The following is a 25,799-nucleotide window of genomic DNA, read 5'->3' as shown; positions in this document are numbered from 1 at the left end:
TCAATGTTGTTAATCATGCATTTTGGTTGTTCTAAAATCAGATGTTATAAATTGCTTCATTACTGGTCTTGCATATAGATGACTCAAAAAAGGACCACAAAGACGACATATTAATGGCAGGTGATGTACTCTTTGTGGGCATCTAAATCTGAGCAATCAGATATAGATTCGATGGATTTATTTGGCATTAGATTTATTAAGTCAACCATTACCAGATCCCTTTAACAGTCTTACAGTAGTCACCAGTCTATTTTATTCACGTTAGGGAAAAACAAAAACAACCGAACAGAACTCCTGACCTTATAAAATTTCCACGCTGTTAGAAAATGTATGATAAAGTTCTATTTTATAGAAAACAAGGGACTCCATGCTCCCTTTTACAACTGCACTTGCATCCACAGATGAGTGAAATCTACCTACATGAAATATTTCTTATTTTCCCCTAATACTGCAGAAGATCCTCCCTATGGGTCCATGGAGTTCAAGTTTACTGCAACTGGAGGAAGCAGGACTACGGTGAAAGAAGACAAGGGAGGGAAAGTGGCAATGCTCTCTTGGATCTTCTGCCCCCAATCCATGAAGGAAGTCAGCACAAGTTCATATAGATTGAGGTTAATTCTCTCTGCATGCTGCAGATCCCCACCTTAAGGAGAGTTCTAAGAGAAGTAGCAGAGAGAGGAGACCATGCAAGCACAGTTTCTGCAGTGGTCATTGGGAGTGGTGGAAGCTGGTGGGGCAGGGTAGTGGAGAGGAGGCACAAGTAAACTTGCCTATAGGCCTCTTACTTTCTGCTGATCTTATGAGATCCCTGGATTCTGGACAGGATCCCCATCTTTTTCTACAGGGTCAGAGGCAAACTGGGCACCCTTGCGGTTAAGAAATCTTATGAGATTCATCAGTTTTTCAGCTCAGGTATTACCTCTCCCTTACATGAGTTATTTTTGTTTATGAGACAATGAGGCCCAAAGTTCTTTTCTTTTAAGCCCTAACTTTTTTCTTCCTACATTTGGTTGCTCAGGTTAAGTGCCCACTTTTAAAAATCTGACTCATTTCTGCCAGAGTAAGACACTAATATACTCAATCCGTAGTACAAATATGTCACATTTTCTTTTTTTTAATCAATCCCCACTGTTCTGTTCATCAAATAATAATGCTTTCCTAATGTGCAAAGATTCAAAATATTGCTTTTATTAATGTACTTAAATTTCTCACCAACCCAGCTGTGTATGAAATTAAAATGTAATCTCATAAACAGTATAGCGACTTGGTACTAATACTCCTCATTTCTGTGAGAAACCAACTAGTATGGTTACATCTCTCTCTTTAAAACACACACCCTTCCTCTCACCCTCCAAAAATACATGTTTTTTGTGAGCTACTTACTGGTGTATGTGAGCTGAAATCCTTGGTCAGTATAAGATCCGTTGGTATTAAATTCTATCCACAAATGGTTAGAGGTGCTATTCAGGATCAGTCCCATCAGTTCATTTTTAGTGAAGACCCCCAGAGGACGAGAAGAACTGTCTTTTCCATCATACACCTTGTAAAAATCAAATCACAGCATGAAACTCTTTGTTATTTTTCTAGTAATTGAATTTGTTTAATTTATTTTTAAACAATAGCTATGAAGCGGCTTCTAAGATAGATAGCCTTTTCTTACAACCAGTTCCTAAACAATCTGTAATCTTGGGCACAGAAAACACATTTTTTTCTTAAATGTCTTTTAGTTTTTCATGAAAGACAAAAATATTCCACTATATATATATAGTCCATATATATACATAAACATTTTGTGAGCTTATCTGGAATGAAATTAATATTTATACATGGATCTATCCTCAGAGGTTTCATAACCTCATCTTCCCCCCCCCGCCCCATAATCCATTTACAAAGGCTGAAAAGGTTTGTGACATTTCAGTCAAGGGTGTCTTTTCTAAAATCATTGTCAAAGGAGGGATGAGGTGAACCTTCTTCCACTCTGTTCCCTTGTGTCTGAATGTATTAAAAGCCAGACTGAGGTACTGAAGCCAAGCTGTCACTTTTTATTTCAGACTCTGTGCCTGAGGTAATAATTTGATATCACATCAGAGAGATGTATGCTTCACTATCCAAACAAACTACCGTGAAGTTCGTTTTTAATATGCACTATTGCAATGGGAAAAATCAACAACATTAACCACTATGCTTTTAAAATTGTTCAGTCAAACAAATGTGCTTTTGATTGGTCATGAACACAGGACTCATACTAAGGGAACCTAGTATTGATTTGGGATTTTTTATGTTTTCCTCTAGTATTAAAAAAAATCAAGGCCATCAAGTCCCCAAATGGTCCCCTGTGGTATTTTTGAGGACACTAAATGAATTCAGTAAACTACTTTTTCTTATTATTACATAAAGCATGTATACTTTCATTGATTTTATGCTTCCATAAAAAGATTTATTCCCTATGAGAATATTTGTACAGGATCAGTGAAAAAATGTGTTTCTACAATAAGATGATAACTCTATACATTTGGTTTCTAATGTACAATAAAAACTCTACCCTGATTACCCAGTTTTGCTGTGTTGCCTAATGTGACTGCAGCTGATCTGTATAAGAATCCCTATTTGTGTTCCCCTTTCCTTAAACTCTATTCGTCTGTCTATCCTTAGGCTGGTCTATACTGGGAATTTGCCCTGATTCCAGCCCTCAGTGGTCAGTCACCTGTTTAACTGCACCTCTGCAGATTGCTAGTTTAGACAAGGTAAGTCATCATTTGCACCAGGATGGCGTATTACTGCTTGAAACCAAAACAAGATGCATTGGTGAAAATTGTCTAAACTGGGGAAGGTTGTGCTAATGCAGCCACACTGGTGACTGACTGCCGATAGCTGGAATTGGGAAAAATCACCATGAGATCTTTGGGAATGAATGTCTGGAAAGTGCTTAGTTCATCATGAGCACCAACAAATTAATATGGATATTGATTTCTGGACAGGTCTATGAGATGAAAGCTGATTAACTTGATAAAAATGTATAGATGTAAAGAATGAACTTTCTGACCGTAAAAGTAAAGAAGCATGTGGACAATGCATTATTCAGGGCTTTACCTGTGCAATATGTAGAGCACACAGATGTGTATTAACCATAGCACTAATGAGAATTTTATAGATTGCATCTTGGGCCCTTCAGGCAGACATATCGCTGCATCCACACAGAGCCCCATTAAACTCAATGAGTTCCTGCTAATGTGTCTGTCCTTGCAGGATTGGGACCATGGGTAGTGTGCTGAGAATATTTCACCAAATGTGTCCAGCTCTTCATATAGTGGTGCTGTGCTGATCTGACCCAGGACAAACTACAGTTCTTTTGGCATTTTAATTAAAAATTATTTGTCCGAGTATTGTAAATCTGTTGTGAAAACTGAATTTGTGTATAGAAGCACTGTGGAATTTATTTTAGAACATTTTGATTAAATACATTTTGCAATTCACTGGGTTTGTAAAAGGCAAAATATATTTTGCCTGTTTTTAGACATCATGTGAATTGCCTTTATTTAATGTCATGGGTACCACTTGCAATTAAAAAAAAAAAAAAAAAAGTGATCTGGTTATTAGTCTTTAAAAGAGAAAAAAAATAGCTGCTATCTAGGAACTCACAATCATTTTTTTCCACTATGGTTTTACAGCAGGTTTCTATGTATAGGATTATGGTAATCATAATGGCTTCATATAAAGGAATGATAAGACATTTAGTGAGATGTCCCCTCTGTAAAGGTCTCCTCTCCTCCTTACCTCTGTGTTAGAGATACTCTTATTATCATCACTGTGCTTTGATATGATAAGATATATAGTACCAGTTCCCAAATTTCACTTTGACACACCTTGAAGCACCATTGCATTAACTAAAACTGAGATGACTGGAAACAATGTAGAAAGAGCAATAATAAAGCAACTGCTTATTTTACTTAAGTAATTTGTTTGTCCTATGGTTGCTATCATTAAATAGATGCTATCAACTAGTTGATAGTTCCTAGTTTGCTTTTACCTCAAAGTTATTTGTGATAAATATAATGCATTTCTCTTTTGATCCTCATCATCATTTATTATGTTTCAGTACACAAGTGTGTGCAAAAGTGGTTTACAAAAAAAGTAAGAGAGACAGGATGAAATCCTGGCCCCACTGAAGTAAATGGCAAAACTGCTATTGACGTCAATATGCTCAGCATTTCATCTATAGTTCCTAGAGCAAACAGTTTACAATCTGCATTTTAGACATGACAAAATTAAAGATGTTAAATTAATAGAGTGGGGATTAGAGGAAGAATGGATTAGAATTACTATAACAATTTAACCTAGTTATGTGGTTTAGGTATGTTCACATAACCGTGGTTCTGTTTTTATTTTTTTTATTTGAAACCTCATTCCCTGCCCCCCAAGCTACAATCATTCCCTACCCTATGTTTTCAAACTTTGGCCCAAACGCACAAACCTTCACCCACACAAATAAGCCCACTGAAGTCAACAGTCTTGATCCTATATCCCTTATTCATGTCATTAGTACTTACTCATGCAGGTAATTCTAATGATGTTAATCAATAACACCCTGGTAAACTGGTTTGTTTTGTTGTGAAACAATTAACTCCTATGTCTAGGCAAAACTCCTACAATTATCAATGATGCCGGCGGTAAAGCTGGTCCCATTTTTTTTCAAATGAAAATATTTTTTCTTAAAAAAACAGGTATTAGTTAAAATATTTTTTTCCAGAAACATTCTAATCTTTAAAAAAAAATTGAATTTTTTTTTTAATGGAAATGATTTTAAAAATTAGCGTTTTTTTTAGTTTGCTCATTTGTTTTTCATTTTCCTTTTTGACTTTTTCATTGCCAATTTGAATTGGTCAGCTTAGTCACACAGAGAGCTTTTCATTAAATCTCATGTTTTCATTTTTGAATAGTAACATGAAAAAAGTGCTAATTTCAAAAATGCCTATTGAGCCAAAGAGAGTTTACATATCATGTTTTTGAAGTGTGCCAAAATGATAGCTTTTTTGTTAGGTCTTACCCTATAGGATGATAATTTCATTAAAATATATAACTAGAAATCATAATTAAAAAAATAGAGTTGTTCAAATACTGGGATTAGACAATATACAAATGTTTCTCTTTATAACTCTTGGGAACTAGCTAGCTGAGATAATTGAATATGGGCTATAGAGCCTTTCACCAATGTTATAGCTTCTACTCCTGGGGGAATTCTATGCCACTGCACATGCACCGAATTCATATCCCTCCGCAGATTTTTTTCTCTCAGTAGAATATAGATTCTGCTGGAGAGGTGCTGCAGTTACATCTGTTGCCCACCAGGGGCTGCTGTGGTGCCAGGAGAGAGGGCAGCCAATCGGTGAAGAGGGACAGGGAAGAGGCTGCGTTCCTCACAGCGGGGCCAGGAGAGGAGGCACGGGACAGACAGCACAGGGTACATGGGGTTGCTGGGGGGGGTCGCAGACTGGGGTTCAGAAGGGCTAGTGGAGGTGGTCAGACTAGGGCGAGGGCTCAGGAGCTAGTGGGGTGACAGCATTGATCTTGGGGCTGAATGGGAGGGAGCATGCAGGACCACAGTGGGACGGAGGTTGGGGGTGCAGGGCCACAGGAGGATGAGGGATGGCAGGGTGCAGGACCACAGGGGGATGGGTGGTAGGGAGCTCTAGGGACACGGGGGATGGGGGGAGGGGGTCCAGGGACACAGTGGGAGGGGAAAGGGGCTGCAAGGACATCGGGTGATTGGGGCAGATGTGCCTGACTGAATGGGAGAGGCAAGAGGTCAGCCAGGGTCTGCATACAGGAGGCTCCCCAACTTCCTAAGAATCCTCCTGCCCCTCCCCTCCAAAACCCTCTTCCATACTTCTCCCACCCACACCCAACAATCCTCCAGGTTAACTCTCCCTCATCTCCTCCATTACCCCTGAGCCCTTTGCACTGACTTCTGAGGGATACTGAAAATACATTTCTGTATTGTAGTTTAAATGAATTACCCAAAGTTCTGTATTAATATGCTTAGTAAGGAATCTGTTGGTCCAAAAAATACAATCATTTCCTGAATCTTTTTCTTTTTTTGTCTGTATTGTTACAGACATACTTGATGACAGGTATTTTGAAATAAATTACAAAAAATAATTGAAACTGGCATGATTATACTGTATTATTTTGACAAACAAAATATTCAGAATTTTGCAGAATTTTAAAATACTTTGCGGAGAATTTTTCCTTTTTTGGTGCAGAATTCCCCCAGGAGTAAGCTTCTCAACGTTAAACTCCAGCTTTGATCAATATGGATTTTAAAGTCCTTACAAGCTGATGTCTGTTCTGTGACCTATGTAAGTTATCTGGTGTTCGGAGTCCAATATTTAGTGGACAGCTTTCCATATTATAGAAAATACTGTCAACATTGGATATTTTATTGAAAAATCCATGCTAGGAGACCATAATGCCAAGGACCAACCCACAGAGAAACTTCATACCGTTCAGGGCTGAGGCATGTTTGCTGAGGCAGTGTAGGAAGCTTATACTTTTACTGTCCATGCTATGCTTAATTTGTGGGAAAAGACAGGGTTTCAGCTTCCTATGTCACCATTTAAACAAGTTGAACAACAGATGTTAAATTAAAAAAAATCCATTATAATAGTGTACATTTTTATTTATATTGACAATGGAAAGAAACAGCTGATACTCTGCCCTAAAATCATCTTTCTGTGCCTAGGCTTTTCATGATCAAGTTCAATCCAATGTATTTAAAATCCCAGCTGCCTTGAAAGGCATTTCCTAACTACCAGTGAATTTAAGTGAACAACATTGAGTTCCTATAAAAATGCACTCTCTCCTTCTAGGGCAGGTGGAGTTTTCAAAAGAGACTAGTGATTTTTGAGTCCCTCCAATTTTTGGATACCCCACTCAAGTCACTTAAAGGATCCAGATTTTCAGAAAGTACTTAACCTTTGAAAATCAGGTCCCTAAAGTACCTTAATTTGGGCACCTGAAAACAAGGGACAGGATTTTAGTGAATATTTAATGCTATGTATGCTCTGCTTTGTAGGAGTAAGCATTGAGTGTCAACTTTTTAAAGGTACTTGGGATTTGGGAACCTAGGCACTTTTGAAAACCCTGCTTGGCACCTATCAGCATCGTTAGGCACCTAAATACCTTAAAAATCTGGGTCTAGGTGCCTATCTGCATCTTTAGGCATGTCAATACCTTTACATATCTGTCGCTAAGAGCCTTACCTCTGAATCTCATGCCTTTTGTCACGCCATGTCCTTAATCTCATATTTTTAACCTAAATCATCCTGCTTAGAAAGTGATGATGAATTGATTGGGAGATGCCCTGGTGTCATTCAGCCTTGAAAAATCCTCTCCCTTCAAGTAACTAGACATTATTTATGACCATTGATTTAGAGGGCCTGTGCAAGTGTATGAGTGGCAATAGAAGTGGAAGCACAAAACCCAAGTTATATGGACAAGATGAGGGAATGTTTAAGTATGCTAAATCAGGACTGGATTCCTCAAGTGCCATTTCTCAGGACCTGAGGATTGTTCACAGCCAGCAGAAAAGAATATTTTGGTTAGACTCTCTTAACATAATGGGCAATTTTCTTATTCTTACCTCTACAAACAATAAAGGGTGAGGAATAGGTAGGCTCTGAAATCATATGGACTGTCCCAGCTTGATTAGCTCTAGGTGTGGAGTGATAAGATTCTAGTCCCCCTGAAAACAACAAAGCTGGTCCCCCAAAAAAGGGGTAAAGATCATGCACATGTCACCATAATGGCTCTCAATCAAGGCCTCAGAATGACTGCTTGGAGGTGGGCATAACATTGTTTGTATGTCCTTAGGAATCCCTGATGTCTACAACCAAGAAGCTCTATGAATAGCAATGTATGTTGCCATGGACCTCACTGCTATATCCAAGGCACACAGTAACTGCCTGAAAGGAAATCCATACTACCAGCTGATTTTCAGCAATTATAGATTTGAGCTCTTCCCTGCTGTCTTGAGGGAGCTTATCCAAAATGTCTAATACTTTATGACAATTCAGGTAGTCATTTGCCGTTAATGAGGTCTAATAATTAGAGATATGTAAAGTGAAGATTTGCTGAGCAGAAATTTTTCCTTCCAAATAAATCTGGACGTTTTGCATGTATAATCTTTGTATCTAAAGTTATGAATATTGACTATGTTCCAGTATTTCAAATGTGTTTGCTTCTGGGTTAACAGGCACAAGGTAGTTTACATCCTGTCTAGCCAGCACATTGTGAATGGACTATTCAATTTGATGGCCCATTACAGAACATAATGGGCCATAGAAGAAGCTTGTGCCCACCCAGTGAGCCTCCCTGCAGATGCTTTAGACAGAATATGGGTAATGGCTGCTCCTATGAGTCATCATGAAAGTGCATGTGACTAGCTCATGTGACCCTGGACTCCATCTTGTGCCTGTAATTTTCCACAAACTAAGACTGAGAGCATCCCCTCCACATGGGAGTAGATATAAAAAAACCCGAAAACATCTCCATTTTGCCTCTTTCCTGCTCTGATCTCTGGACAATAGATTTACAGTAAAAGAAGCATTCCCATCAATGGACTGAGGACCTTCCAATCTTTTGCCAGCTGTCTGTATCATCACTGCTACAAACCTGATATAAGAGCACAGCCATTATTGCATGTATATGCTCTATTTGACCATTTTAACTCTCTTCTCTTATAAATAAACCTTTTAGATATTAGATTGCCAACGGTGTGATTATTGGGTAAGATCTGAGATATCTATTGACCTGGTTGTGTGGCTGATCTCTAGGGATCAGAAGGACCCTTTGTTTGATGAAACTGGTTTTCAATAACCACTCATCATAAAGTCTAGTGTCTGGGTCATTAAATAGGTGCTCGAATGCCTAAGGAGACTGCATTTTTGACTTCTCGTTAACCAGTATGGTGAGACAGAATTTTACTTTTGTTACTGGCTTGGTGTATCTCACTTTGGGGTGAGCCTGCCCTATTTCTCACCAGTTTGTCCTAAATCTGGTATCCTGAGCTGTGACCCGCTGAGGCACGGTGACGGATGGAATAAAATGAAATGAGATGAGAAAGGTGCTCCTCAAAGGGTTGGACGAGATGTGTAAAACAGTGCAGCTGATGATCCAGATGGTGGGACAGTTCACAACCCTGATCAAATCATCAAAACGAGTGTTTGCTCAAAGTTGAAGGCTACACTGTTGTTACCATGAAGGCTGGAGGTCTTTTCTTAAATGGCAGTCTCTTAAGGACTTCTATTCTTTGACAGGTCGGAAACTGAGCAGGATGGGATCTTTGTGCTGTCTGTGATCTACTAATTTTTTGTTTTGTTTGCAGAGATATAGATTCCCACTGAGCAAAGCCTGGCCCTTGAATCCTTCAAGAAATGTAAGGATTTGTTTGTAGATTCACTAAACTGCTTTATTCCATCGAAGGGGAAACCCTCACCAGTGTTTTGAACTTCTCTCAGGATTCCAAAGGCTTTGAGCAAGGAAGCATGGTGCATGATGACTGGTGTGGATATGGAATGGGCCACCATATCGACTGTATCCAAGGACCCCAGCAATGCCGTTCTTCAAATCAGCTGCCCTTCTGAGAGGATAACCCAAAACTTCTCTGGTTGATCCTGTAGTATGTTGTCAATAAAGGAACTGACCAATTTGGTAGCCTGAGTCCAAAGTCTACACAGCTGTTTTTAACACCATAGCATGAGCCTGAGTCTCTGGACCCTGGCCTCGGAGACTCACTGCTCTGGGTTTAAAATTCAGTGTAGACATAGCCATGGTCTGCACTATGAGTTTAGGTCAAATTTAGCAGCGTTATATTGATTTAACCCTGCACCCATCCACACGACGAAGCTATTTTTGTTGACTTAAAGGGCTCTTAATATCCATTTCTGTACACCTCCCCAACGAGGGGATTAGCGCTGAAATCGACCCTGCTGGGTCGAACTTGGGGTAGTGTGGACACAATTCAACAGTATTGGCCTCCGGAAACTATCCCAGAGTGCTCCATTGTGGCCGCTCTGGACAGCACTCTCAACTCAGATGCACTGGCCAGGTAGACAGGAAAAGCCCGCGAACTTTTGAATTTCATTTCCTGTTTGGCCAGTGTAGTGAGCTGATCAGCACAGGTGACCATGGAGAGCTCATCAGCACAAGTGACCATGGAGTCCCAGAATCGCAAAAGAGCTCCGAACGGGAGGTACTGCATCTGATCGCTGTATGGGGAGACGAATCCGTGCTATCCGAACTCCGTTCCAAAAGATGAAATGCCGGAATATTTGAAAAAATGTCCAAGGGCATGAAGGACAGAGGTTATAACAGGGACCCGCAGCAGTGCCACGTGAAGCCTACCAAAGAACCAGAGAGGCAAACGGCCGCTCTGGGTCAGAGCCCCAGACATGCTGCTTCTATGATGAGCTGCATGCCATTCTAGGGGGTGCCCCTACAACTACCCCACCCCTGTGCTTTCCTCCTTCCCCACACCTCCCAGGTTACCTGGGCAGTTATTCCCCCATTTGTGTGACGAATTAATACTTTCTCACCGTAGCCTGGTCAGTCATGAAACTGGTTTTCAAAGCTTCTCTGATGCACAGCACACCCTGCTGTGCTCTTCTAACCGCCCAGGTGTCTGGCTGCGCATAATCAGTGGCCAGGCGATTTGCCTCAACCTCCCACCCCGCCATAAATGTCCCCCCCTTACTCTCACAGATACTGTGGAGCACACAGCAAGCAGTAATAATGATGGGAATATTGGTTTCGCTGAGGTCTAAACGAGTCAGTAAACTGTGCCAGCGAGCTTTTAAATGTCCAAAGGCACATTCTACCACCATTCTGCACTTGCTCAGCCTATAGTTGAACTGCTCCTTACTACTGTCCAGGCTTCATGAGACATGGGAGCAAGGGGTAGGCTGGGGTAGGTGCGACCGCGCGGTGCTGCTGACTGGGAGAGCAGCCTGAGGCAGAAGCCTCCAGCTGGCATGATATTCCAGGCAGGACTGAATCTCCATTAGACGAAACTTAAAAAAAGAGAACGACCTGGAGTCATTCCCATTTTTGTCCAGGAGCCCCTCACCAACCTCACCGAGGCTGGCCAGGAGAACCCATGTCTGCCCAGGAGCCCCTGACCAACCTAACCGAGGTCGTCCAGGAGCACCCACGGGACAACTATGACGGCTAGCAGTCATATTGTACCGTCTGCCGTCCGCAAGGGGATGCTGCTGTGTAGCACTGCAGTACTGCGTCTGCCAGCAGCACCCAGGAAACATATGGTGACAGTGAGCTCAGCAGGCTCCATGATTGCCGTAGTATGTCGTCTGCATGGGTAACCCAGGAAAAAAGGCGAGAAATGATTTTTTGCAGTTGCTTTCACGGAGGGAGGGAGGGAGGGAGGGAGTGAGGGGGGCCTGACGACATGTACCCAGAACCACCCTCGACAATGTTTTTGCCCCATCAGGCATTGGGAGCTCAACCCAGAATTCCAATGGGTGGCGGAGACTGCGGGAACTGTGGGATAGCTACCACAGTGCAACGCTCCTAAAGTCAATGCTAGCCTCGGTACTGTGGACGCACACCACTGACTTAATGCACTTAGTGGGGACACAATCGACTATCAAATCAATTTCTAAAAAATCGACTTCTATTAAATCGACCTAATTTCATAGTGTAGACATACCCATATACTAGGCCCTGAGCTACCCTTTGAGGGAGTGAGATGGGGTGATCTTTGCCTCCTCCTGGTAGGACCAGAAGCAGGCCTCATAGAATGAACTAACAGAAAAAATATGAGGTGAATCTCTGTAATTTTCTCTGTTCTTTTTGACAAGGAATGACAAACAGAGCCATTCTTTGGGATGTGCCCTTCCCCAAGGCAAAAAGACATCTTAAGTGACAATTGTTAAGCAGCATAACCACTTCACACAAAAGGCAGTTCTTGAAGTTGGGAGACTTCAGTTTAGTTACAATAATAACTCCCAGGACTACGAAAAAGAGATTCCCTCACATTAAGAGAATATTTTTGTTGTTGTTTGTTGTTGTTTTGCCAGTGGGCATCCCAACATTATTATACACTGTAGGGGGGTGGTTACCCTGCTCCTGCACTGAAGGGCTTAAAACAGCCCTGGGAGAGGACTGTGGCAAGGGAAAGACTGGGCTGATTGGGGAAGCAGCCACAGCTGCAGCCAGTGCAGTCAGGGCCCAGCTGGCCCTTATAAGAGGTTGGTGGGCCAGAAGGACACACACTCTCTCTAGCTCCCTAGAGAGGGAAGGACCTGGCTGCCTGGGAATCTGAGAAGGGTATCTAGGGTGGAGCAGTGCTGGGGAAGGGCAGAGGAAGCTGGGGAGCTCCAGCCTAGCTGCAGGCTGCAGGCCGAGTTAACGGTCCACAAAGGGGTACTAGGGCTGCAGAGGGAAGCCCAGGAATAGGCAGAGGCAGCTGGTCTGACCCGCCTTGCCGATGATGAGTGGTTAACAGACTGCAGTCTGCCTCAGTGAGCGGGGGTTAAATGGAGACTGGCAGTAGCCACTGAGGTGAGGTGGGCAGGAGCGGCACCAGGGTTTTTCCCGCCCTAGGCGGCAGCGCTCCTCCTCAGAGCATTCGGCAGCAGGGGTCCTTCCGCTCGGCGTCTTTGGGGCGCTTCAGCGGCGGGTCCCGGAGCGAGTGAAGGACCCCTGCCACCAAATTGCCTCTGGGGACGGCAAAATGCCGTCTCCCAAATCCTGCCGCCCTAGGCGACCGCCTAGGGTCGCCTAGTGGAAGCGCCGGCCCTGGAGGTGGGGATAGAGGGTTGGGGTTTCCCATGGGCCGGAAGACCCAGATTGTGGGTTACTATGGGAGCAGAACCCTGACATAGAAGGTCACGGGGTCCAGGAGGAACACGGGGGCCAGCGGCAGGCAAGACACCAGCCTGCAGAGGGCGCTTCGGGCTGGAAAGACCTGATTCCCCAGAGGACCAGCAGGAGGTACCGTGTCGGTGAGTCGTCGCCCCACCACAAGTGGATGGGAGCTGAGAAGGGTACCTGAGGTGGAGCAGTGCTGGGGAAGGGCAGAGGGAGCTGGGGAGCTCCAGCCTAGTAAAACCCCAGGCTGCAGGCCTTGCTAAAAAGGCCAAAAGGGTACTAGGGCTGCAGAGGGGCAGCCCAGAGACAGGCAAAGGCAGCAGGCCCTAACCCCCCTGGCTGATGATGAGTGGTTTACAGACTGCAGTCTGCCCCTGTGAATGGGGGCTAGATGGGACTGGCAGTAGCCACTGAGGCGAGGTGGGGATAGAGGGTTGGGGGTTCCCCTGGAGTGGGGAGACCCAAATTGTGGATTACTATGGGGACAGAACCCTGACATAGAAGGGCACCGGAGTCCGGAAGGGACACCTGCAGAGGGTGCTCCGGGCTGGAAGAGCTAATTCCCAGGATGACCAGCAGGAGGCGCCGCGTCGATGAGTAGTTGCCCCGCCACATACACTAACACAAACTTCAATAACTATGTACAAATAAGACTAATTGTTTCGCACAGTATCCAGGGACGTGGACACTGCAGGCTTCCATTTTGCAGCCACAGGTGGGAAGAAATAACAAAAGGGCTGTTGGGCCTGCTCTGCCCTTTATGTCCTTGAGGATGTGTGGGGAGGATGGGAGGACACTCTGGGTACAGGACAGCTACAGACACTGCTGGCCAAAAGAATCCAATTTCATGTACATGGAGGCACATGGGCAACAGAAGTGAAACACATATGGACAGTCACCGAAAGAAGATTATTAAATTGCAATAGGCTACTTGTACCACTAAAAGTAGAGCTGAGTGGAGAAAGGTAATTTCATTTCTTCTTAGGAGTTACACTACGGGAGGATAGTCTTAGGCATAGATTTCCATATGCGATGGGGCAGCTTCCCTAAAATAGTTTAACCAACCCGAGGAGGATTCCCCTTGCAACAGCTCCCTTGACCCTGGCACAAAAAACATGCTTCTGGCAAATGGAGGCATCATCAATTCAGCCTTATTTCCTGATGCTTCTGGGTTGCCAGAAGGACACGGCCATAGAAGCTTTTGGCAGCTAGCACCCAAATTACCCAAGAACTGTGGGATGAAAAGCTTAAAGCTACCTTTGCACTCTACCTCCTAAACTGGGCTGAATGCAGCAGCTGCAGCCTAGGATCTGGGCCTGAGATATCAGTAAGGGTTCAGTTAGGGACCAGGCAACACAGACTACACTGAGACTCAGGCATCCTACATGCTACCTGTTCCCAATCTTCTATATTCCCTTTTCGGGCCATACTTGGCCCTCTGTAGATTGTCCAACATAGGGTGAGGTTGTGACCATTTCCTACACTCCCACACCTCCAACCTACCTCACACACAGATGAGTGGGTTTTCTACCAGCAGGTGCCCAGCTCCTTGATTTCTGTCATCAGAGTCCAACATAAATTTGGGGAAAATTTGGCTCTATAATTCAAAATACCATTTTGGTGTTTATTAAACAAATCCTTTTCTTGACAGAGATACCAGTTTCTCCCTTTGAAAAGTGGGAAACATTGACACACCCTCCCTTTCCTCTTTTCTAATATCTCCCACTTTCCTTATATCCCTCAATATATATTCTATATTTTGCAGAGCATACATAGGACCCAATTTTGATTCCTTATTCACATGAGTAGCCTCATTGACATCAATAGGAAACCGCACAAGAGTAAGGCAATTACATTTTGACCCTTTAATCATTAAATCAATGGAACTATTTGTGGGGTAACCAACTATTCAGTGGAGTAACAATGGCACAGTGAGGCCACAAAAGTAAACAGTTATTGCTATCATCAAAACTAGAACATAATCATGAAAGTCAAAACCTGGAAGTTATATAACCAAACTCAGTTATGTGATAACTTCAAGCACTGTCCAATGTCGAGAAGTCAGAAACATAAATATGAAGTAGTAATTTAGGATATGCCAGCTAATTTATATCAGTTATGTATTTTTGTGCCTTGTAAAATATAAGAGTAATTATTAAAAAGTGGGGAGGGGCATAAAAAACTATGCCCATAGGTACATTAAAAATATGAAAGTAGATTTTCAAAGTGTGTATAAATCAAGTATTATTTCTCAATGGGACTATTTAGAGGGGTAAGAGAGGCAAAACAGGCCTTCTGTAATCATAGGTCTGGGTCTTTGTTGCAACAGTATTACAGTTACAGACTTGTAGTTGTAGGCCTTGTTGGAGCCCTAGGCATAGCAGAAAGGGTGAATGAAAGTAGGCCTGGCCTTGGCAGAATAGTAATACACTAGGTGTCAGCTAACCAAGTAAGCACATTCCTGATGTGAGAGGATAGTACCAGAAAACCCAGAGTTTTCAAGTAGCTGCATAAACAAATTCCACAAGAGATGATACAAGAACACACCGGCCCCTCGTAAGATAAGGAGGGGATGACAGGGTAATGGATGGAAATGTTTTGTTCAAACTAGCAGATTCAAGGATGGTAGCAACATATAGAATGTAATATGTAACTTGTCTGTATCAATGTATAAAAGGAGAAGTCATAGGAGGGGTATCTTTGTACAAGTCTAGGGGACAGCTTCGTGGTGTGCTGATTGAATTGGTACCATTGTCGCGAGCATACATGTGTTAGTGTACCTGTAACCATTGAGCCAGGGCAATAGTACTGTGCTTTGTCGACAATAAACCTGGCCAAGTGCCTTAATCACCAAACCTAACCTATGGTCTTTCTTTATGAACAACATTAAGGTCTGCTGAATCTGCCAGCTGCACTCTCTGCTAGTGCAGCTAACACTGGAGCTCCAGGAACAGCAGCACTTAGCAGCCTTAACAACACTCCACAGCACTAACAACAGTAGTATAGCTCTTCTCTTCTCAATTGAGCAAAGAAAATACTTTTAAATTAAATTAACAATGTTAAATACATTTATTCATGTATGAATGTCAGTGCATCATGGAATTTTCGGAAGCCTTTACGAAATTTTGAGCACTGATAACTTCCAGTGATCTGCCATACACATCCATCCATCTCCTCGCTGGTTATCCCCTATGATGATGACCTTACACCATTCTTTCAATAACTTTCTCAAAGCTATTTCCAACCTCTACACCTAATATTACCAAAGCACATAATTTTGTAGCTTTGATTTCCAACATCAGGGTCTATTTCTCTCCAATAATATTTCTAATATAAGCATTCATCTTTGTTTCCATCCAGGAGATATGCAAGAGTCTTCAGCAGCACCACATTTCAGTTGTTCAGTTTTCTTCTTGTCTGAAGCATTAACATCCCATGATTCACAAGAGATCCATAAATCTCTACAGTAAAAAATAAGGCTTTTCACTAGACACACCGTCGTACATTTTGAGATGCCATGTTTTTTCCACATTTTCTTAAAGAAGTCAGTAGCTGAGCGAGCCATCCCTAGTCATCTTCTGATTTCTTTGGAATAGCCTTGTTGGCTGGATAGATATGATCTGAGACAATTAAATGTATCTACTGCTTATACAGCTTGTCTGTTAATCATGATGTTGTCTTGCATCCTGTTTTTGCTAGTATCAATGTAAATACATTTTGATTTCATCACATTCAGGAGTAGCCCAAATTCCTCACTAACTGTTTTTACATACTCCAACATTTTTTGCATTGCATCAGTGATTGCAGCAAAGAATGTTGTGTTATCAGCAGATCTGATGGCAATGGAAATCCCAGATCCTTTACCAAAACATTCCAAGGCTTGTCTCATAATATATTAGGTATATATGTTAAAGAGGCTTGGAGCAAAATACATCCTTGTTTCACATCCTGCCCAGTGCTGCCTACTACTGTTCACATCGTGGTCTGCTGGTGGTAGTAGAGACTTGTGATGAGTTCAATGAGTGCTTTGAAATCCCATACCAGCCACTATCCTCAAAAGTTAGTCATGTTGGATGGTATCAAACACTTCTGTGTAGTCAATAAAGCACATGATCAATGGGTGATTATACTCCTCACATTTTTCAATGATGAGATGGATATTCATTATTTGGCTATGTCTTAATTAATATTATTGCACAGGTTAAAAAAATGGAAAAGCAAAATTTTAAGAATAAAAGGGGCATCCAGGATCAGAGACTGCCCTCACGAAGTACTCACAACTCTGTAGATATAAACATGTTCACTGTGGATAGAAATCAATTTCTTAAATTATTCAGGTTCACAATTTAGGTTTTCTTTTCATCGTCATCATTATAATAGCATCATATTTCTACTTACTGTATTGCAATCTTAATGCAGTTCCCTATTTCATTTGCATTTAATATAAAAAAAGGTGATGCCAGTCAGCTATGGGTTATATTATATGTAGCAAAATATAATATTTTAAACACACACACACACACACACACACACATATATATATACACACACACACACATATATAGATCTAGATAGATGTATAGATAGATATACATCTCTCTCTCGCTATATATATATATATACACACACATCTATCTAGATCTGTGTGTGTGTGTATTTACACACACACACACGCATATAAATCACAGCTGACCGGTATCATCTTTCTTTATATTAAATACACATGAAATAGAGAATTAAATTTATATTGTTTGTATGTATGTATAAAATTTCATTCTCTATTTCATTTCCATACACACACACACACACACACACACACACACACACACACACACACACACACCAATTGCTCATGTAGAGTGAGGGGAGAGGGTAGTAGACAATGAAACAGATTTTCTTTTACCTTAACAATGTCTCCTTCATGCAGTTGAAAGGTCCTGGCTCTAAGATGGATCCCTTTACCAGCCTCTGTTTCAATTTTATAGATGCATTCGTGGTTGTTGTCATAATTAGATGGAAAATTTGGAGACAGCAATGTTCCTTCATTTCCAGAGACACTTGCTCCACATTCAGCTAAAGGAAATAGGCACATTAAAAATAAATTAAAAAGGTGGATTATCCATTTCAAGAATATAAAATAATGATTATATTCAAACCTAACACTGTCTCTTTTATAATACGTAAGTAATAGAGACTATCTGAGAGAAATATGTTGCTTCTGTACTTTATCTTTGATTGACAAACTACCAAAACAATGACCACATGCTTCCCTTGTAGACTAAGGGAAATTCAGGTTACCTTGGTCTATTCCCCTTAGCCTTCAAAGTCCCTATTAGTTCTCTCAGCAGATCGACCCTCCCAAACAAGGTGGGAGGACTGATCACATAGAAATTGAATGTTTTGTTGAAGCACATCTGACAGCTGTTCTGGTCTTAGGCAGAAATAAGGGGAGCACTGATCACATTGACTCCCTCTTTTACCTGATAAAAATACTAGACAAAATGGAGAGTCAAGTCCTAAGGTAAAAAACAAAAATCTGACAGTATGATAGCTATTGGAACAGTTTCTTCCATCAGCAATAAAGAAGCTGCTGACATCTGCCAAGGATGAAATCAACAGCTACCCTCCTTCACAACCGAAAAGTGGATGAAGCCTTCTCCCAGCAGTCTGGAGGGTGGACAGAAAAGACCTTCCCTTCCCTCTCAGCAGTAAAGAGTGTTGTTTTATTGCCTGTCTGGAAAGGAAGGTGTGCAGCATGAGGTGAAGGTTTAGGCTGTGGACTTAGCTTGTTTTCTGATTGAAGGGTAACAAAAGTATATCAAGAATGCAATATAGATATTCTAGGTCACAAATAACTTCAAAACTCAGGATTTAAGCAGAGGAGAAAAGAATGAAATACTGTTTAAAAACAGATAATCTAAATATTAGCAGCTTTGGAAAAAAATACAGAACTATATTTACCTGTTCTGAACTACAGTCACAAACTGGTACGTAGATACTACAGGAACTTTAAAATATATAATTTATATTGGACTGAATATTAAGACTTAAATATGAGGCAAAAATAAAATACAGTGTATTGTTCTGAGTGAAAAATGCTGAGCCAGACTCAAACCTACATCAAATGAAATAATAGCTAAGAAATTTGTAAACCTCCAACCACAGGTATTTCAAATACTATGTGTGGAAAGATTAATGGCAATGTTTCAACCGTCTCTCTGGATATCCTCTCTCGTGTGGATTTAAAATAGATTCTTAGGTCACGTTCAAAGGTTGTTTCTAAACTAATGCACCCATTCACACTTCCAAATGGGAATGTGCATTTGTAAGTTGGTCTAAGCATAATTTTGAGGTACAAGTTTAGAGATCCCTTTTGAAAATTTAACACAATGTTATCTGGAATTTTAATGCATTTTTCTGGGAACATCCTCATGGAGAAATGCATATATTATATCTATATATAAATAATCAATTGCCAAAAGACTGACTCCAGAACCAAGTATGGTCTTGACAGGTACTATCAACTTTGGAAGTTTCTGGCTCCTAAAGACTATTGCAGTATTTGTTTTTAAATTCCTCTGCTACAATTGATTTCATTACATATTCCCAACAATTACAAGAAGAAGAAAGAGAAAACATTGACTATCTTACATATAAGTCTTGATTCTGCTCTCTATTTGAGATCTGTTTAGATAGTATGGAGAATGGAAGCATCAGGGAGCTGGGTTGTGACTCCTTGATTCAGGGCCATCCCACCTTGGCATAAGTTATAGGTCAGTCCCGACTTGTGGAGGATCAAATGTAGTGGAGCTCTACTTCATCATGCTTCCTCCCCTCCTCATCCTGCCCAGATGTTGCACTGCCTTTATTCAGGGTAAGGGGGACTGAAGTTAGAGTAGGTAGCAGAGCCACCTGCACCAGCAGATAGTTTTCCTATCCGCGGGATTCTCCCATGGATATCTCCAGCCAAACTTAAGGCCACTTTGCCCTGCATATATGGCACAAAGAAGTTTTAGTAGATTGGAGAATCTGCCACTGAGTTAATAGTCATAGGTAGAAAAGATATCTTAGATAAATTCCACAAGCCAAGTCAGGGCAAGGTATCTTCTCCAGACAAAAGCTCTATCACATATACAAGAGATATTATACATGGTCATAGATATGCTAATTTAACCTACTGAATCTATGAAAGGAACTAATTAAGTATATAAAATCAATTCTATACAGTGCCATTATTACAGTCAGTAGATGCAAAACCCAACGTGTTGACACAAAGATAACTTCATATATTTCTGAATTTATCATTTAATTTAACATTATGAATTTCATTTAAATTAGTACTTATCCAGTGAAGAATCACTGCAGATGACTTCTGTTTGTAAATAATTAACAAAAAGTCTGGCAGTAGACTGAGGAAATCTTATCTCATGTAGAAAGTTCAGGTACCCTATACAAACTTTTCCACAAAGAGGGGTCTGCTCAGATAAAGATTGATATGAAAATACTCCTTGAGGAATACATATATCTTTGTTTCCTTAGGCCCAATTCATGTTGCCTCTCTATCTTCTCCAAAGAACTAAAACTCATTGGCTGTAAAGTACTTTTTTAAAAATAATATACCTGCAGTAATCAAATGATAACCAGGAGGACATATACAATACCAGTAGGTATTACAAACAAAACAGTTATAGCCCTGCAGTATTAATATCTGTGAAGTAATATAAAATTAACACTGAACTAAGCTCGAAAAGCAATAACAACTGTAAACCTATTAAATATGATTCCCAATTAGGAAGATGACTTGTATAAAAACTTATTATTTTAATGGGGAAGAAACCACGATCATTATTATTTCTTAGTGGCCACTGTGTACAAGAGGCTTTATTGAAGATATGTCTAGACACATTTCCTACTCCAAAGAGTATACAATCTAAAGGTAGACATGACAACAACCAAGAGCTGGAAACAATAGATGGGGAAGTATAAGGATTGTTGATGAGGATTCAAAAAATAAGTTTACCAAGTTGTTATGACCCCTTTGTTTTCCAAAATATGTTCCACAATATTTACAACCATACCCTCTTCCCTGACCCCTCTAATTTACTAAAATCACAGTCTAAGGCAAAGTTCCCCTTAACCAGATCCCACTCCATCATCATCATGGAAAATTGCAGAGGCATGGTCTTCTTGTCAATTGAGTACCACCTGAATTACTCTTTAGCAAGGTACTTAAGGTGGTCTGGTTGTATATTCAGTTTATGTCCACCCCTGACAGTCTTATTGCTTGGTACACAAACTTTGGAATTCATTGGTCTTCCATTCTAATAATAAGTCTATCACAGTTCAGGGCAACTGCACCTGTATTATCCCTCAGTGATCCAGCAGGGGGAACCCACTGTCATGCTTCCAGCTGCCCAGCTCTTGCCTCTCTTGGGTGAAAAGACATGTATTTATCCCTTCCAACCGAGGTATTTCAAGGCTGAAGAGTTCCCAGCCTACCCTATGATATTCCCAGCAAAATACAGGCTACCTAAGGAGGCTATTTTGCCTTCTCTCCAGAGATGGCACAGTGTAATTTTCACAGTTAAGCTACCACATAGCTATTTCTAAGCAAGCACATTTTATTCTTAAGATACAAGAAATAGAGAGGACTTATTAAAAACAATAAAAGAACACACACACGTGCTAATAAGCTTACTAGAGATCACCCAAACTCCAACATGGATTCTGGTTGATGATTAGTAGTTTTTCCTGTGGTCACAAGTTCATCACAACTTCAGCTAAAAACAAGCAACCTCATGAGTAAGAGAGCCATTCATTTATCCAGTTTGGCTCTTTGAATAGGTCATCAGGAAGACAATGGGTCCACACTCCTGGGTGAAGCTTCAAAGAAGCTGATAACCAGAGGAATTATATTAGCATACCCACTCCTTCTAGAGATTTCCTGGGAAATTCACTTAATTTTAAAAGTTCACAATTTCAAAAAACCCGTTAAAGTTCCTAACGGAAAATTTTTAAATCAAGATCAGATTTTCCCCCCTAAAATATATGTTCTAGGAATTATTTTGGGGAAGTTCTATGACCTGTATTATACTGGAAGTAGGACTAGATGATTATTAAGGGCCCATCAGGCTTTGGAATCTATGATTCTATAAACAGTTTGGGCCACTGACTCAGCTAGTGCAAAGCAATGTAGCTATAGTCAAGTTACTGGAGCTACACTAATTTACATCTGCTGGGGATCTGGTCCCATATTCTATATTTCCAAATCAGACCCTTCCATTTTATGCCCTTCAGGGCATGGATGTATTATCTGTTTCATGCTGATCTGCCACTATATAGTACTGTGTACATGTACAGAGCCACATGAGGTACATATGAAATAACATAAGGTAGATTTCTTAAAATTTACAACTGCTGCAACATTTATCTTTGAAGTCTCTTAGTCTGTCTTCTCATTTTTCTTTAATCTAGAAGTGTTTTGTTTTGTTTAAAGCTACTGCCATCCGCAGCAACACCTTCTGTGCAAAGCAGCTAATGCAACTACTAAATAACTGATACAGTCATTCACATTCTCCTCTTTTGTATATAAATTTTCTCCCAGTGAATAATCACTTTGAAAACTGGCTCATGAAGACCCACAGTTTGGGCGAATCAAGCCAGTCAGTAATCTCTCTCTCTTCTCATAGGGAAAAGTTCTATGTACTAATTCTCATTTTCACCTTATGTATTTAGGATCAAATAATATTTGCACGTTAGATATTGTAGTTAGAATAAATTATTATAGCCACACTCTCAACTTGTTCAAGTATCTTAAATACATTATGCAAGTAAACCTAAACACTGAGTGATGAGAATTGTTTTAATAAAGGCATCGGGAAAATTTGTAAAAGTCTGTCTTTGGTAAGTGGGACATAAATACATGAAACTAGTAGGGAATTTGCTCTGAAGCTGCCAACACCATGCTAATTCCTTACAAGTCAAAATAAATGAAAGGAAACTAGCATCCAAAAGGACAAAGCAACCTGCTTCTTGAGATATGCTCCAGGAAGGGCATGGGGGGAGTCCGCTAACTTGTTCACAATGGTTTGAGGCTTAAAGATTTCAAAAAGAAAAAGAAAAGAAAGAAAGAAAGAAAAAAGAAAAAGAAAGAAACAGCATGTTATTCCTGATTTAGACTGAAAATAGAACTACTTTGTTCTCATCAGACCATATAGGTAGCATGTTGAGTTTGAGTGTGAGTTGAAGAGGCAGTGATTAATAATATATATATACACTGCATGTAAAAAAGTACGAAGGACTTTTCTGGGCATGGAAATGTATTTAGATTGTAAAAATATATATATTAGAATTAATTTATTGTTTAATAGCTCAGAAAAACTCCTCACATTCAAATGGTCATATTTGACTTAAGTTCCTTATTTTTCAACCTGTATTACATGAGCACTTTTCAAATGTGATCTATGGATTTAAGGATTTATGAGTGTTTCTATTAAAAGCCTCTCCCACACCCTCTCACCCCCAGGTAATTTAGTAACAGTGAACGCCTTTCTTAATGGCTTAGCTAAAGTCTGTTCTTCAGTCTAAGGATGAGGAGCAGAGGGTCTGGCCCTGTAGTGGGCCATGCTGCTTAACTGGTCCTTGCTGTTCTTGTGTGGGCAGGGGAATGCTGCATTCTTGGGCATAAAGTCTGCTTTGGTTTCCATCTATGTTTCTTTCTCCCTTGCTAAAACTTCATGAGTGCTCCTGCTGAACCAATCAGTGGTGCTCTACTACTTGTACATAAGTGGAAAAGGGACAAAGGAGAGAGAGAAGTGGGATGCTGAAAAGGAATTGGGAGAAAAGGAACAAACCTCAATGTTGCCCCAAATTGATTTTTTAAAAAGTGACTGAGAACTCAGAATAGCTGCTATTTTTGAATTATTGAATTTCTGTTGTTCTTAAACTGGGACATTATACGAGGAAGGAGTTTCTGCTGAATTCTGCTCTGAATTACCTACATTTGTGTTCGGGTGTCTCCAGTCTGCATAAATGACCCCTTACAGACATACGCACTGGGGCATGTCAGAACACTCTTGAGGCCCACAGCCAGCAGAGAATGGAGGAAGCAGGGCTGGATTAAGATTATGAGGGGCCTAAGGCTAATGGTTGGGAAGGGCCTAAGTATGAATTACATATTGCAAAAAAAAAATTATAAAGTGCTCAAACATTTATCTACATGCATATGCACATATTTATTTATGTAAAATTAACAAGTTTATTCTATTCTCAGTACACTCAGTTCTTCAAAACAGACAATTTCATGTGGCAAAGTCATGAATGATGTCATCGTAATTCAAAGACCTGACGATTTAATTCTCAATGCTCAAGAAGGACAAAGCACTGAGATGCTCTTGAGTCATGGTGGATCGGAGGACATTTTTGACCCTTGTTAGAAGAGAGAAGGAACGTTCTCCACTACAGCTAGTGATCATTAGTGACAAATACAGCCGTAATGCAGTTTCAACATTTAGGAAACATTCTGTTACATGGATTCAGTGATAACTTGGTACATCCAAATAGATTTGCTTTCGTCTATATCTGAGAGTGAAGTAAATTCAACAAATGGAAGAAATTCTTTAGTATAGTAAAATTTACTGGGATATCGTCTGGGTACTTCTGACACAAACATTTGATACCGTCACTGACTTCGGAACTTGAAATGTTAGGCAAAAAAATTATCAGTACACTAAAGGTTTTGTCAGTATTTTCGTAAGCCTTGATATGATGTTCTAATGTTCTCTTCAGTTTGTCAATGATTGTGATGAAGGTATTAACTCTGAAGGCCTCCTTGTCACTGAATGAGTGGCCAGTTGCATTGTGCTCTTTTATCTTTGCCTGCATTTCTGATTATTTGCCACTCATATTACGTGCATTGTCATAACTTTGGCCACGACAAAGGCTGATGTCAATCCCATTTGCGGTGAGGAAATCGAGTAGGTACGATTTCTCCCCTGTGTGGCTGGTGATGTTTATGAAGGTCACGAAATGGTCCACTAGGTAGCACATAATGCAAGATGACAGTCAGCTGATCTACATGTCTGGTGCTGAGTCAACAGACACTGAAAAATATCCCACATCTTTGATCTCATCTACAATGGCTGATAGCCTCATCTTTGCCAGCAGTGCAATGAATTCATCACAAATAGTCTTTGATAGATATGATGAATGGCCTTTTCAACGATTTGCATGTTCACTGATGTGCTGAGCTAAGAAAGGATCAAACTTAGCAATTAGCTCTAGAACACCAAGGTAATTGCCATTGTCTTTCAATCTGAAAGTCTCATCTGAGCCATAGAATTGCAGACCACGCTCAGCAAGAAAAACAATTGTTTCAACTACGCGTCTGAGAATGCGTCTGAGGACGTTCTTCCAATAAGCATGAGCTTCCAAAAACTGGTTTTCCATTTGGGTATCAATTCTGTCACTAACTTTCTTTCGGGCATGGTAGCTGCTAACTGACAATGTATACTGCTCACTCATGGTATGCAATGTATGCAGTATTCTTACAATCACTGAAGCCTTTGCAGAACATTCCCTACTTATTGATATCAGAAAACAGGCAGCAATAAAAACTGTGCACTTTCTTCTTAGAATAGATGAGCCATTCTCACTTGCCAATCCGTTTGTTAGGGTTTACATATTCAAACACTGATGTGGTCGGGTAGCGATTCTCATTGGTGTACTCTCGCTTTGTCAATGAAAAGTCAGCATCTAGATTCTGAAACCTGAAACCACTATGAAACCTGTCATCTAAATTCTGGCATTTCTGTGGGCCCTTCTCAGTCCAATATGCAAGGAGATCTTGAGAAGTCCTGTCCCACTTGCCTGGATCAGTGGAGAAGGATATTTTTATATTACTATCACTGGGAAAG

At 40.7% G+C, this 25,799-nt stretch overlaps 1 protein-coding gene across 1 annotated transcript in view; it reads right to left on the bottom strand.

Annotated features, from left to right (window-relative positions):
• Positions 1 to 25,799, bottom strand: part of CSMD1 (CUB and Sushi multiple domains 1) — a 1,543,069-nt gene that overhangs the window by 352,738 nt on the left and 1,164,532 nt on the right. The window contains exons 22-23 of the mRNA XM_029912248.1: positions 17,789 to 17,958; positions 1,384 to 1,540 (exon numbers count right to left, since the gene is read on the bottom strand). Of these exons, the coding sequence (XP_029768108.1) occupies positions 1,384 to 1,540; positions 17,789 to 17,958 (327 nt within the window). The remainder of the gene's footprint in view (positions 1 to 1,383; positions 1,541 to 17,788; positions 17,959 to 25,799) is intronic.

The sequence above is a fragment of the Terrapene carolina genome, unplaced genomic scaffold (assembly GCF_002925995.2).
Source record: "Terrapene carolina triunguis isolate 2854851 unplaced genomic scaffold, T_m_triunguis-2.0 Scaffold42, whole genome shotgun sequence".
Lineage (NCBI taxonomy): Eukaryota > Metazoa > Chordata > Testudines > Emydidae > Terrapene > Terrapene triunguis.
The sequence above is the reverse complement of the archived record's forward strand: the minus strand, read 5'-3'. Positions and strand labels throughout refer to the sequence as shown.